The sequence below is a fragment of the Dasypus novemcinctus genome, chromosome 3, assembly GCF_030445035.2.
Source record: "Dasypus novemcinctus isolate mDasNov1 chromosome 3, mDasNov1.1.hap2, whole genome shotgun sequence".
In the NCBI taxonomy this organism is placed as follows: Eukaryota; Metazoa; Chordata; class Mammalia; order Cingulata; family Dasypodidae; genus Dasypus; species Dasypus novemcinctus.
Genome location: NC_080675.1, coordinates 27,250,472 through 27,266,649, shown reverse-complemented (window position 1 = coordinate 27,266,649; position 16,178 = coordinate 27,250,472). Strand labels below are relative to the sequence as shown.

At 38.9% G+C, this 16,178-nt stretch overlaps 1 protein-coding gene across 2 annotated transcripts in view; it reads right to left on the bottom strand.

The window, feature by feature from the left end:
* Nucleotides 1-220: 220 nt before the first annotated feature.
* STON2 (stonin 2) overlaps nt 221-16,178 on the bottom strand; it is a 170,170-nt gene continuing 154,212 nt past the window's right edge. For both annotated transcript variants that reach the window (XM_004470900.5, XM_058292816.1), the window contains 2 exons: nt 9,105-9,307; nt 221-7,377 (listed from right to left, as the gene is read on the bottom strand). In XM_004470900.5, the coding sequence (XP_004470957.1) occupies nt 7,294-7,377; nt 9,105-9,307 (287 nt within the window). In that variant the 3' untranslated portion in view covers nt 221-7,293. The remainder of the gene's footprint in view (nt 7,378-9,104; nt 9,308-16,178) is intronic.

Genomic DNA, 16,178 nt, shown 5'->3' with positions numbered 1-16,178 from the left:
ACAAAGGATTGTGTCATTTTCATTTGTTTTCTCACAGAACTGGGCACAAAACAGGAACTCAATATCTTGAATTAAATACATAAATTTAACTAGGATGACTAAACAGGTCACTTGTTGACTTGTCAGCTAATGATCATGAACCATATTAATTGGGTGGTGTGCCTTTCTAACAAAAAAACATTCCTCTTAGTCTGATATCATTAAATCTTGCAGAGTGACCTTGTTTTAAAAAAATTTTTATTCAGTTATTTTCATAGCTCAAAAAAGGCATTACAGATTATCATCATCAGAACTATGGAAAACAAAATTTCACCTTTACAAAGTTAGCCAGTGTATAGACTTTATTACATAGGCACATATTAAAAAAAAAAAAGTAAACTGGTTTTACATAAGATTAAATCACACTAGTGCAAACGTTACATCAAATGAAGACGGATGATGAAGGAAGGAAAATACAAGCCTTGGATCAGCAAACTGTTCATTGGATCTTGGGCCCAACCATCCTAACATGTTGAAATTAGCTATGGACATTTCAAGAGAGAGGGTGAAGTGGGTGCTCCTATACCACCCCCTGGCTAAAATACTTGAACATGGTAAAGTTCTCTCCAGGGTCTGTTGGCAAGTGGACACACAGGTTACATGACCGTTTGGCTTAGGTTCAGAAGTGGTCATATGTTCTCTCCCCTCCCCCCCTTATTCCTCCATTCTTTAAAATCTTTAAGCCTTGTGGTCCAACAGGCTGCTCCTGGGGTGTGGCTACACATCTGCTTTCCCAGAATAGCTCCCATAGGACATCACCTGGAGTGGCTGATCCTAAATTACATGGAGGTGAGGCAGTGATGTTTAAGGCTTCGGTCATCATGTGGCTAAGATGGTGTCCAGAAATACTGAAAGTTTGATCTGAGCAGAGTGTGGAAGTCAACAGGATGCTGGAATTTCTTGCTCTGCCAGATGGAATTAATTCAGTACCTCTGACCAATTCTAAGTTCAACCAGAAAAGAAACTAAAATACTAAATCATGCCTCAAGAGGTGCTATTTTGTAGCTTTCACATGTTTATGTCTTAAAAAATTTTAAACACATTTTCACACTACTAAGAGATAGTGAAGCTAGAGAGGGTCGTCCCTCTCTTACCTGGTTTTACTGTAACCTACATATTGTTTCCAGAATATTTTCTGTGGGTTTTCTCTCCCAATTTCTGCAAAGTACATACCTAACAAATGATTGATAATTCTAATATGGCTTCTCAGTACTTTGGAGGGACAGATCTACTGCTGCTTCAAGTGGTCCCCAGATGCTAACATCCATTTTGGAGACCCGCCTGTTCCCCTTCTCACTCACACCATTTCCCTGAGTGATACCAGGGGAACTTCCAGTGCAGTGTTACAACTTTTCTTCACTACCCTCTTTGATAAACACAGATCTGACTTGATGTTCTGAAGGTAATTACAAAATAGAGGACTGCAGGATTTTTGTGTTTCTGTTGTCTGTGCAGATGGTCAAGCTATGAAAAGGACAAAGATGGGTCAACTGATTTTCCCAATTTCCAGATTTTTAAAGAGTTTATGAAGAGCCATGTTGAAGTATCACTGACAGTAGCACTAAAAGATACTTTGTAAAAGAATCATAAAACTGGACCCTGAAGGAACCAGCTCCCTCATTTTTTAGCTAAGGAAACCTAAGTCCAATTGGGAAAATGGGAAGTCACTTAACATGGAGATTGTCTCATGACTATGTCCTTTAAAGATTCATAGAAACTCTAAGCTTTCCTTAATAAAGCCAAGATGGTCCCCCACCAATGATTTTATTGAGCCTTTGCTCCTTTTAGAGAAGCTGACTGCTAGCAGAGCATCTTGAATTAATTCTATTATTTATTCCTGCTATATAAACTTTTATTTTTCCTATAGCTTATTTAACCTTAAGGGATGGCCTCTGGTTCTAGTTTATTTTGAGGTTTGGTAGTCCATTCTCTATTTGTCATCTCTCTGTGCTTTGTCTTCCCCCATATTGAAATTCTAGTTTTTTGAGTCTATTCTTTCATGGCTTCTATAACCTACTATTATATTTGCCACCCCCTGATCACTACTAAACACATTACTATGGATGACTTTTGATTTTATAAGCTTGGAATTGCAAGTTCAGTGCTACCTTTTTTTCCCCAAATCTTAAAACAAAAAAATCAATGGACTATACTTTCCCAATTAGATTTGCTAAGGCATACCACAAGAAATGCAAAAACTCCATGTTCCTGCTTTAGTGAACACAGGGGTAATTGCTACTAATATACACATTTATTTTCTACATATACAAATCTTAGACATCTCTTAATTAGGGAAATTGTATCTTTCACTTTTTTTTTTTAGTTCTTTATTTTACATAAATACAAGTCACAATATCCAAAGCAAATCTCACAAAGGGCATAATTAAGAAATGGTGAAGACTGTATTTGTAAGGGATTAGCACTTAGACAGTGGTAATGTTTAGGAAAAAATATTTAGAAACTTGGTGAGAATGTCATGGCTAATTTTATACAAAGAACTGTCCAGATTTGGATGGAATTTGTCAATAAATCTTGTTACAGATGGTTCGCTTACTAGATATTTTTGTGGATTTATCAGTTGTTTGAATTTCCTGTTAAATTCCATTCTTAAACTTGAAATCTAACTCACCTAAACTCTAGATGTGTTGGCATAAACTTATTAGCATCGTTCTTAAAGTTATCATTCCCGATTGTGAGAATTTCTAAAAGTAGATGATTTTAGTAACATCAATTTAATATTTTTAAGGAATTTTTTTTAATGTTTCAGCTCTTCCTATGCTTTCCCACAACTAAACTTATTATGGAATATATAAATCAGCTCTGAAATCATGGTTTCATATCAGATTTCTATCTTATTGTGGTGATAAAATAAGTACTCAGTTAAATTGGTCATTGGTTAATGCTGAGGAAAACAGAGACCTAGAGACTTGGCACATCAAGGTTGGCTGTGTACTCATCAAATGCTTTCATCTTCTGCTGGACCTCACACATTTGTTTGACTTGGAAGAATAAATAATCATAACCATGAACAGCATCTGTACTTTAGGTGCAACAATGTTTTTCAATGTGAATAAGGTACACTGTAGTTGAAACTCAGCAGCACATTAAGTGCTTAAGAGCTAACAGCAGTTGGCAGGAAGGCAGGAATAAAAGGAAAGAAATAAAACAGCTGCTTGCTTGCTTTAGTATATGAATTTGATAAGAAAGTGTTAAGCAGTCTTAGTGTCTCAGAGTGAGTATTCTTCCTGCAAACATTTATCAAGTACCTAATACTTTTCCTTTTATTAACATTTCTTTACTTGATCAGCAAGGATGCAGGTGATTGAAACCTATTCTATTCCAAGCTTGTGCTAGGTACTGAAACACAAAGAATATATCTTATTCCTTGCTTTCGTGGATCACATTCTTTGTGAACATGAACTTTTAGGGAAATAAACACCAGCTCCCATCCACGGGATCTGAATAGAAATTACTCTCATTTCAAATAAATATTCTACATAAAAATGTTTGCAAGGGTTATGAGCCCTGCCAATAACACAGAAAGGTAGAGGGGGAAAGAACCAAACAGAAAAAAAACCACACCTGTCCTTATATTTAATAATAGTCAAAATATTGATAAGAAATAACTAGTAATTTTACAAGAGCAGGGAAAAAGGGTTTAATGGTCCCCTCACAAGGTGCCTCATGTTCTCATTTGACATATCTACATGAGTGTATTTCTTACACTCTTTTATTGTAAAGTTGCAGAGCAAGCCACTAAAATAGGGGCTTTTACCCTTGTTTGCTCCATGGATCCCTTTGCCAGTCAGGTGAAAACCATGGACCTCTTACTAAATCCACACTATATTGTGCATTATTTAATAAATACATCACACCCACACCCACATGTCCCCACAAGAACTTTTTTTTGAATTTCAATTCAAGCTCATGGAATCCCTGATAAGAACCCCTGCACTAAAACTCAAAAGAATGCACAGCTCTTGATATCATGTGATACCTAATTTACATTTTAATAGTAATACTATGTATTGGTAAAATGACTTCACTCAATATTTTCACATTATTGGTAACACAAACAAGGATTTGTGTGACCCCCATATTGAAATTCTAGTCTTTTATGTCTATTTACACACATACACAAAATCCAGGTCCAAGGTGGCAAACTTAGAATATGCATACCATCGTGTTTTCAATGTAGATTGTTAGTAGTATGCAAGGTCTGAAAACACACAGGACTGTATTCCCCAAACTCCTAAAAGCTACCACCAATCAATTTCCTGAGAACACCAGAGGGAAAATGAATCTGATGAATCTAGGTAGTGGGTTTCTGTTAATAAATTTGATGCTGATTATAGATAGCATGGAAGGGATTTTTCCCCAACCCTTAGTTTAAAAAAAGTTCAAGTAAAAAAGCACAAAAATAATGGGAATTAACTGCGGAAAAATTAAGATCCAACAAGCAATACACATGTGACACTAACAGGCATGAAAGAGGTCTGAGAGATTTCTAAGCTTAAATTTAGAAGGTGCTAGAAAGACTTTCTTCACCTTGTCAACTCTTCAACCCACCCAGATGCTTCTATGAGGAATCTTGAGTGCCTTTAGTATAAGAGAGGAAGGGATACAACTTGGCATCCTCATTTGATGAAGACCTCTGGGGGACCCCACTGTATTTCAAAATTAAATACCTGAAAAAATTTAAGGAAAAGGCAACTAGAATGAGAAAATCCTATTACTAATGAGACTAGACTCCCATTCAATGTAACTTCCCATAGTATTTGTGATAGATGGTAATTTTTAACCTTTAGACATTTGCAGAAACAGGAAATTATCCTATTTAGGTCCATTCCTCTTTAGGACAACTCTCACCCCTAGAAAATTCTTTCTTATATTGTAGCAAACATCTGTCACCTGCAAATTTTTTCTTGTATTTTTGCCCTTTGAGGCTAAATAGAGTAAGTCTAATTTCTCTTCCATTTTAAAGTTCAACAGAAATTTAGAGACTTCTATGATATCATTTCCTTATCCCTTCTGTTCTTTAGGGGATGATTCTCCTGTTCCTTATGTGATCAGAACAGTCACAGCCCAGTTATTTTTCTCTGGAAATATTCAATTTACTAATGACTCTTAAAATATTGTACCCAGAAATGAACCCAATCCTCCATCCAGATAAAGACTAACCAATGAAGAGAAGTAGATTTCACTCAACTGATAGAGCATCCACCTACCTGACCCGTGTGATAAGCTGGCCCACACGCAGTGCTGATGCACGCAAGGAGTGCCATGCCATGAAGGGTGTCCCCCACGTAGGGGAGCCCCATGTGCAAGTAGTACACCCCAGCAAGGAATGCTTCCCCCCCGCAAAAAAAGCACAGCATGCCCTGGAGTAGCACCACACACAGAGAAAGCTGATGCAGCAAGATGATGCAACAAAAAGATAGATTCCTGGTGCCACAGACAAAAATGCAAGCAGACACAGAAGAACACACAGCGAATGGACACAGACAGCAGACAATTGGGGGGGAGGGGAGGAAAAAATCTAACAACAACAAAAGACTAACCAATGCAGTGGCCAGGGCTGCCTGGATTTCTATGAATGCAGTAGACTGAAGGTTGGACTCACTGGCTTTGTGAAGCATGGTATACTCCTGTCTCAAAATTGAACTCTCATTTCCTTAAGGAAAGATTTCTATATGAACTGCTGTTAAATCAACATCCTTCCCATCAACACACACACACTCCATTCTGTATTACAGGGTTGTATTTAAAAACCCAGACTTTTCATTCATCCTTTCAGTTTCAGTACCATGTTCAGATATTTTTCAAAAACTATCTTAGTGTCTGTGCATTGCTAGAATTTAATAAATGTTCAATGAATAGATGAATCCCAAACCTGGATTCTTATCTATTTGTGTCAGCTACAAATTTCATAGGCATGTTTTCTGTCTCCTTACTTTATTCTTCAAGGGAGAAACAGAACAGCAGATAGAATGTGCCTCTAAATTGTTAGGTGGGTATCCCCCCTTTGGGATGGCCTATACAATTTCTTTTTATGGTAAGAAAATGCCAAGTTTCAAATAAGCAGGGAACAGACAAAAGGAAAGAAGATTTAGTGTCCTGGATGCTTGAAATCAGGATTTAATGTTCTCAGCATTAGAAAAATATGACCTTTCCCCATCTTTAACCTAGTCTTCTGCCTTTTAGATCAGTTATAATCCTGTGATGATCAAACTCTGAATCTGGGGAAAGCGCTGAAGCTTAGTTTTAAAACCGCTTTTAAAATGATCTTTTCTACTTAAATTTTCTCTAAAGTTTGAGTTAACAAGAAATGCAACTGTCGTTTGGCTACGAGGTATAAAAAGATCTCCCAAATGTCCCCCATAAATGCCTGAGGTTTAACATCTATATATATGTATGTATGTTTCAGGAATTGAGAATGGATTTTTCAGTGTGAATTTGGGGATTCACTGAGATTGAAGCTGTCTCCTGAAGTGAATATAATCTTACAATTAATGTCCCTTTTCCCCAGAAAGAAAAATTTTCCTTTTCCTTCAACACTTGCTCTTTTGTAGAATATGGTCTTCATCACAGAGTAGAAAAATACCCCATTGTGTCTTTGTTTCTATTGTCTATTATAACTCAGGGCAGCTAACCCTTGGACTGAAACCTTAGAAACATGGAAAAAGTATTTCAATCCAAACAATCTAGAACCAGGCAAGAAGATAATTTGAAAACTTCTGTTGCACAGCACTTATGTTTAGAGAAAGAAGGCATCACAAAAGGCCTAGTAGACGAAAAGAGGAATTCTTTTTGCACCTTTTCTGAATCTTTACTAGAGGAAGTGGATTCTTAGTGGATTAACTTCTCAAGATTGTGTTTCTCAGGAACTCTTGTGACAACTGATTAAAAAGGAAATCACACCAACCCCGATGTGGGGGTTCATTTCCTGACTCTAACATTAACAATATATCACACACCAGTGTTGTGAGATAGGCAGAGGTGGCTTAATTATATAATTAGCTCCCACAATCAGGTGAACCACATGTTTCAGGCATGATCAGAGCCATCCAACTCTTTCAAAGCAACCACCTCAGGGTTTCCCATTAAAATACAGGCAACTGCAAACAGGATTTCTAAGGTCTGATATGCTACACACCCAGCATGGAGCAACCATGGCAGATACTTGAACTTCAGCTAATCAGGATGAGAACCTATCATTACTCTTGGGTCAGGGTCCCCTGCAGCAGGGCTTTGTCACTGGACCCCACACTCCTTGGGATTTTCCATTTCATTTCCATCAGAGTCTGGCTTTAAACTTTTTTTCTGTTCAATTTCCACCTGCCAAAAATAAAAGTTGGAGAGAAATGTTAAGAAAAGCATAAAAACAAATAATAAAACCAAAAGAGTACCTTACTAGCTTCTTGAGATTTCTTGCAATTTAGCTATTGGTCCTGAGTATTTCATGACTCTGTCTTTGCACATGCTCTTTGCTTGGCCTGGAAATCCCTCTCCCTCATTGTCCACATAGAGAATTCTCTTGCCTTGCAAAGTTGCTCAAAGGTCATCTTTTTTTTTTAAAATAAAGTTTTAGAACCCTAATACACTATTCTACTATTAACTCTTTGCATTAGTGTGGTACATTTGTTATAATTGAAACATAGTTGGTAGTAAATTATAAAAACGTGCTAACTACATTCTGTGGTTTACCTTAGGGTTCACTGTGTTGTACTGTACCATAGGTGTTTTTGTTTTTTTTTAAGTTTTTATTCTAGTAATATATGTTTAACCTAAAATATCCCCTTTTAACAACAAAGGTCACCTCTTATGTGGAGCTGTTCTTGACTTAACAGGTAGACAGAGGTGCTTCTACCCATGACTATCCTCCTTGTACCTTGTACACTCATCCTTCTCCACAAGCTCAAGGAAATGGATAGTATCTTCTTCATTACTGCCTCCCAATAAGGTAGGCATACAGTAGGCAACCCATAAAAGTTTATCAAATGAATGAATTTCTTTGTTATTGAGTGTTTGCATCTCTTTCACACTTTATCCCTTTAAAGTTTCCAAATTGATAAATATTTGGAGTGTTTACAGGTCTACCTTTATCTTCTAAAAGGTACTGTGGCTGTAATTATTAAAGGACCTTTGATAGGTCAGGCAGGGAATCCTTTGAGCCAAAGGATTTCAGAATTAAGGCTGCTCCTCTCAACACGTTCTTGAATACTAATGATGCTTAACTTAGAGGGTGACAGCTCTGACATGGAACAGTTGACGAGTGTCCTTGAAGGAGGTGCTACTTTCTCCCTGACCACAAGATGGAGTATTTGATCTTTTTGGTAAATGTCTTCGCTCCCACGACTAGGGAAGCATTTAGAGGAAAAATACCTTTAGATTTATATGCTAATTTATTACTATGAATAAAAATTATCAGACCACTTTGTAAAAATCCCTCTTTAGTAACCTCTCTTTCATCTTTGGCATTTAATCTCCTCCACAATTAGTATGAATTTAAATGAATTTCTAACTTCTCAGGATGTAATCACTGCATGTCAGTCAGAAAGCTCCAAATTTGCTTTCTCTCCCACAGCCTCGACCCCCTATTACTATGAGAGCTACTTCACTGGTCTTTGAGTTTTGTCCTGTTGCAGACCACCGACGAGGTCATCTATGTCCTAACTTTACTCAGATTGACTTCATCAACTCCTGGAGCTGAAATGTGGGCTTTGGGTTAGCACTTTTCTGGCACCTCCCTGTCCAAGTTCATTACTCTGCAACACAACCTGTATTACAAATGAGTAAAAATCATCCCTTTACTCCATTTCTCTTTCTTTTGCTCACAATGGCAGACCGGCATTATGTTCTCCTTTCTAATGAGCCTCTTTAGTTTTTCCAATCGTTCTCTTGCCCATGAGAGAGCTTATTTAAACAGGGTGGACTCCTACACGAGCTTCCTCTAACGCAGTAAGAAAATCCTCATGGTAAGTATTCCTAAAAGGAATAAAAGGAGGAAGGGTAGTGTCATGAAAAAACGGGCTCAAAAACATTTGCCAGACACCTTAGGCTACCTTGTAGCTGTAGTGTGAGGAATAATTGACCCACTTCCTGACGTCAGTCTTGTCTTCCACAGAGATGGATCTTACAGCGGCTTTAGAGGCAGAAGTTGTGGGCATGCTGAATTCGACAGTCACGTGATTGGCAAATCTGGAAGGCACTTCCCGGTCAGAACCAAGTTCAAGGTGGCAGAAGAAGCAGTGTGGGTGACCAGAAGCTAAGAAAGACAAAGAATCAAGGGATCAGGTTCTCTGGGGGGGAACTGGAAGAGGAAGCCAGAGGAGCTACCTCAAAATGAAAGCACCTGGAAGCTTGCCTGCAGGCCAGCAGTTGCTGGTCTTTCAGAGTGTCAGAAGTCACACTGTGTGCCTTGGTCCCTTTGACATGACACTAACTGATTACAATAGTCTGGGATCCTAGCAAAAATTTTAAGAAACAGGAGTCATTCTGCCTGCTCAGGTCAGAGTGACATTTAACACATTACAAATACTAAGAAATAGGGGCTGGAGTTAAGGAGAAAGTAACTATACCAATCAGTACTTAATGACTATTAAAACAACTAGGACAGTCTCCTGGAACACTTGTAAGCTATAGGAACCCCTATATAGCAACTAGCTATGGACAAACAATATGCAACAGCCATGAAATGGCTTTAACTTAATTACATAACTAAAATCATCCCTTAGTTATCTGAATTTCCCCAAACAAACAACTCAAATTCCCTTTATTGGTTTGGGCAGGACTTTAATCCCAGAAAGTGAGGACATACACACCCACTTTCCAAAGAAACCATTACAGAATGAAATATTTGTTTTGCTCTGTTTCACAAAACAACATATCAATGGGCATTCCTAAAGTATAATACTTTGGGGGGAATTAATTGAAAATCTCTGCACTGGTTTTTAGGAAAGGAATTTAAAAAAGATACATGAAATAGTAAAAATTACATTATCTGCAAATGAACCCATTCAATATTTTAAAAATAAACTAAATATTGCATATTGCCGATACTAATTATATAATTACCATTTCTTGAGCATTTATCATACACATCAGGTATATGTTAAACACTTAAAAGTGTTACCTAATTTCATTCTTAATGAGTTAAGTGTTAATAACAACCCTATTTTTGAAATTTTTTATTAAAGATTTTTATTTATTTCTCTCCCCTTCCCCCCCAGTTGTCTGCTCTCTGTGTCCATTCACTGTGTGTTCTTCTGTGACCACTTCTATCCTTATCAGTGGCACCAGGAATCTGTTTCTTTTTGTTGCATTATCTTGTTGTGTCAGCTCTCCGTGTGTGTGGTGCCATTCTTGGGCAGGCTGCACTTTCTTTCGCACTGGGCGGCTCTCCTTACGGGATGCACTCCTTGTGCATGGGACTCCCCTACGCGGGGGCCACCCCTGCGTGGCACAGCACCCCTTGCTCACATCAGCACTGGGCATGGGCCAGCTCCACACAGGTCAAGGAGGCCTGGGGTTTGAACCATGGACCTCTCATGTGGTAGGCGGATGCCCTAACCACTGGGCCAAGTCCGCTTCCCAACAGCCCTATTTTATCGATGAGAAAAATGAGGATTCTCTGAGAGGTTAAGTAAATTACCTGAGGTTTTGCTGGGAAGTGCCTGGTGGAGCTGGGAATAAACCTCAAGATCTTCTTGTCCTAAACAATTCTTAATATATTGTTATGGTATAGTGTAACAAAGTACACACAAAAGAAGTTTCTTATTTTAATTCATTAACAACCTGAACAACAGCTTTACCTAATTACTTTTATTTGTACCATTTTTAGAATATTAAGACATCATTATTTTCTGCAAAATTCACCCCACCAGAGTGTATTTACAGAACTTCTTTTCTAGGTTCCTAGCATCCTCTATTAGATGTGGGGAATTGGAGGACAGTTAGGGAAAACAATTTTGAAAGTTGGTATAGTTTAATTAGTGGTAATAAATGAAATGTCACATATTAAGTCATCTTTCCTGAAATTTGATGTGAAATTTTAACATTTTAAATTAATATTAAAATTCAATTTTCTATTTTCCATAAAAGGCAATTCATGTTGTGACCTGGTCTAATCTCCCTTCACTTGGTCTAATGAGAACTGGAATTCCAGCAAAGAAAGCCACGTGTACCAGACAGAATGTTTGATTTCCTAGTGGAGGATCTGTGGAAGCAGCTGGATTTGTTCCGAAGCTTTAACTTAGAAAAGCTTCCAGTCTAGGGTGGGAAAGGCAGGTGGAGTGCAGAGAGGAGTGCGGCGCAGGTGCAAAGCTGCGTTGGACCCTAGTGGCGGAGCATGGATTTCAGCAGCAGCTTCTGGGTCACTGTAGACAGGGTTGGGACGCCTCCTGTGGCTGCAGGTTTGGGATGCCCGCAAAGTCGGCAGTGCTGACCTGCTGGTCCACGCTGTCTGCACACGTGGGGGTGGGGGTGGTAGGGGTGGCTAGGTTCTGGCCTCCAGCCAGCAGGGCTCTAGCTTCCTTCACTGTAAATGGGGGTGTAAGGGTTATCAAGGATAACTGGTAAAAGGCACCTTCCCAAGGCTGTCTGAAGATTAAAAGAGAAGAGCTTAGAAAAGGGACTACTACTAATAAAGCATCATCAATCTCTGCTTTCATGGAGGCAGCAGTGAATGGGATATAGTGAATATCAGTAATGGGTGAGGACTTGTAGTCTGACCAGGTTTCAGATGCTGAACATGTCAACTTTTCCAGAAAGGGCCTACAACTCAATGATAAAATGACAAATGACCCTATCAAAAACTGGGCAAAAGACAAATAGACCTTTTTCCAAAGAGGAAATACAGATGGCGAAAAAACACATGAAAAGATGTTCAACATCACTTTTAGGGAAATGCAAATCAAAACTGCAATGAGGTATCATTTCACACCTATCTGAATGCCTATTACTAAAAAAAAAAAAAAAATTACAAATGTTAGGACATGGAGAGAGAGAAATGCTTATTCACTGTTGGTGGGACTGTAGAATTGTATAGCTGCTATGGAAGACTGTGTGGCAGTTCCTAAGGAAGTTAAATATAGATCTGCCATGTTAAATATAGATCTGCCACTACCAGGTATATACTCAGAAGAATAGCCATCTGCATGCCAATGCTCATAGCAGCATTATTCACAATTGCCAGAAGATGGAAACAACCCAGGTGTCCATCAACCAAGAATGGATAAACAAATTGTGGCATATACATATGATAGAAAATTATTTAGCTGTAAGCAGAAATGAAGTTGTGAAGCACATGGCAATATGGATGAACCTGGAGGACGTTATGTTGAACTTGGCAAGCAAGACTCAAAAGGACAAATATTGTATGTACGATTTTACTACTATGAACTAAATATAATAAGCAAACTCATGGAGTTAATAGCTAGAATATAGGTTACAGATTGAAGATAGAGAATGGAAATCCAAGGCTGAATTTGGTTGCTTATAAATGTAAATGGAAAGAAAATAGCACATTACAGTGATAAAATTAACAGCGCTAATATATGGGTATGACAGCGATTTAAAGGGCAAGTTTAAGATGGTGTATATGACTGGAAGGAAAGCTAAAGGATGAAACAGGGCACCATAGCAAACTCTCTTGTGGACAAGCCATATGATTAATAGTACATACAAGCCAAGAGTACCTACGACTGAAAGCATGATTGTATCCAGCATCCATGTGGAATCTAAGCCCCCTCTTGATATAGATGTGGAGTGGACACAACCATTCCAAGGTCCACAGAATGGAGGAATAGAGTATGGATTAGAGTGGACTTACTGATATTCTATTCATGAACTATTGTGATTAGTAATCAAAGAAAACGTGGCATTGGTGTGGAGAAAGTGGCCATGGTGGCTGCTGGGGGTAGGGAATGGGAGGAAGAGATGAGATGTGGGGGTGTTTTTGGGACTTGGAGTTGTCCTGGGTGATGCTGCAAGGACAGTTACCGGACGTTGTATGTCCTCCCACGGCCCACTGGGTGAATGTGGAAGAGTGTGGGCTATGATGTAGACCACTGACCATGAGGTACAGCGGTGCTCAGAGATGTATTCACCAAATGTAATGAATGTCTCATGATGATGGAGGAGATTGTTATGGGGGGATAAGTGGGGTGAGGGTGGTGGGGGGTATATGGGGACTTCATATTTTTTGAATGTAATTAAAAAAATAAAGACAAAAAATAAATAAAAGGCTCAAATAAAAAAACAAAACAAAAAAATAGTACATACGTAAGAATGTTTTTCTCTGAAACCAAACATTTGTTAATGTTATAAGATATTAATAATAGGGTGATATTTGAACAAAAATACAACTAAAGCAAACTATGGACTGAAGGGAATAGTAAAATAGTCATATTCTTCCATCAATGGTTAAAAAAAGGAATTAGGGAAACGGACTTTGGCCCAGTGGTTAGGGCGTCCGTCTACCACATGGGAGGTCCGCGGTTCAAGCCCCGGGCCTCCTTGACCCGTGTGGAGCTGGCCCATGTGCAGTGCTGATGTGCGCAAGGAGTGCCGTGCTACACAGGGGTGTCCCCTGCATAGGGGAGCCCCACGCGCAAGGAGTGCACCCATAAGGAGAACCGCCCAGCGCGAAGGAGGGAGCAGCCTGCCGAGGAATGGCGCCGCCCACACTTCCAGTGCTGCTGACGACAACAGAAGCGGACAAAGAAACAAGACGCAGCAAAAAGACACAGAAAACAGACAACCGGGGGAGGGGAGGGGAATTAAATAAATAAAAATAAATCTTTAAAAAATAAAAAAATAAAATAATAAAAAAAGGAATTATGCTGAAAGAAATGAGACAAATTTCTATACATTGTTTCCATCTGTAAATATGCAAATTTAAATTTATAGAGATGGAAATAGATTAGTAGTTAGGTATGGCAAGAGGACACAGGGATTGAGAGATGATACTAAGAGGTAGGTTTTTTTTTCTTTTTTTGGAGTAATGAAAAATGCTTTGGTGTTGACTGCAGTAATGAATGCACAACTCTGAGATTATACTGAAAGCCATTGATTGTATACTTTGGATGGACTGTATGGTTTGTGAAGATGTTTCGATAAGACTGATTAGAAAAAAAAGAGTTTCTAGAAACAGGTGATATCAATTTCCTGAACTGATACTCAAATATGCCATTAACCAAAAGTAGGGCTTTTTGGAGTTTGACTACTAAAACAATATAACTATGACAGACAAAGCAACAAGGGGGGGTGGAGGGTAAAGTGAGAAACATCCCTATATGCCCTTATGCTATCTTCTATATTAAAAGTCTTTCCAAAAAAGTTTCCAGTAGTCTGCAAATATATAAGCTGCATTTACTTGGCCTTTAGCCTACTGAACACTATGCACTGGGATGCATTCAGGAAAGTGTGTGGTGAAGGGAGCTATCTTTTCCCCACAACAAACTTTTCTTTTTTCCTTTGGGAACTAATCCTTCCCAACACTGCATGTCATGTTGGTGGTCATGTCAGTCAAAATAGCATGCCCTCCCCTGTACTCTTAAGCCAAATGACACAGGACAGAAAATGGTTTGTGATGATTGTTTCAACAGCTGCACCTGGAGGAGACAGGCATTAGTTCCTGCTACCAGAGCTATTCCTTCAGAAGCAGACTTGTTCAACCTCTCCTGTAATCTTTCCAGCAACTCCTGCCTCTCCTAGTTTTTCTCTTCTTCTTCAGGCAGCCAGACAGTCTTTTTTTTTTTTTTTTGGCATACAGAGAAAAACTTTTCCTACAGAACTTCAAACAATTTAAGGAAAAGCACTTTGAAATAAATGAGGTAATGCATGTATGCATGTTGGGAAAACTGCAAAGACTGGTGCTCACAGTGGTATTATTTCAAGTCTGTGTCTATTTGGTATCATCTACTACAAGGCAGCTGTGATATAGTTAAAAGATCCCTGGATGTACCTGTTATGACTGCAGATGAGCCACTTCCTCTCCTGGGCCTTAATTTTCTCATCTGTAAAATGATGAGGTTTGACTACGTAATCTCCAGAGTCCCTTCCAGTGTGAAAATCCAATAATTCCATAATTAAGTTATCTGAAGCCATGTTTTAATTACGGAAGAGCTAAAAATTCCAATAAACATAAACCTAAGGGCAACATGCCTTTTTTGTGTGTCAAGTCTCTAATAGGCCAAACAGTAATTTTCTCCCTATCACTTTGGTTCTCCCTTCCCAAGGGCTTCTGTGCCAAGGGAGAATTCAGGGTTTCTCCTTTTCTTCTGTCAAGTCGGACAGGCCCTGTGACTGAGGTGGGAATCACAGTGCTATCACCAGAAAAAACAAAAACAAAACCAAACAAAAACAGTGCTGACTTCAGGGGAAAAGAAAAATACAGAGAAGACTGTTTTAAAAATTCAGTCAGTATAGCATCTGGGTGGCAAACTCAGACTCAAACAACACAAGTCCAATTGTCTCTGCAGTTTGCATGGCTTCACCCTGCGTCTGATACAGAACGCCTTGGTATGTGTGTCCACTGCAGGCAGAGTTGACCAGACTGGCTTGCCTCCTACCCTCACTTCATAATACATTTAGGGTATGATAACACAGCCATCCACACTCAGAACAGAAGAGGAAGACTCTAAACACATTGTGATGACTTAATAGTGAGAGTGGGGAGAAGGATGTCTGCATAAGAGAAAGACATTTCAACCAAGAGTCTTTCCAAACCTTCTCCTATTTACCTGACCAAGTACTTTTTTAAAACAATGTACAAATATTATTATAAGTAAGAAGAGAAGTGATTTTAAGACTCAAAGAATCATGGGGACGTTGCCTATCACCCTGACATACTCTAAAAAGGAAGGATGTTAGAGCTGGTTTGAACGCTCCCTAGTTTTGCCATTTTACTAAATCCCAGGGACCCACAAGGAAAATCACTGCCTTCCAGGCTCACTCAAGCACAAAAGCGCTCTCACCCCACCCCTGCTTTATTTATGAGCAAGCCAGCTGCAGCTGGTAGGCTTCGTTTGTTTGTTTAAATCCATCATTCCCTCCTTTACTTTTTGTCTGACAGAATTTATGATCTTTTGAACCTTGATGTCTTTGATGTCCTGGCTGGACCTTCGGTCTGACCT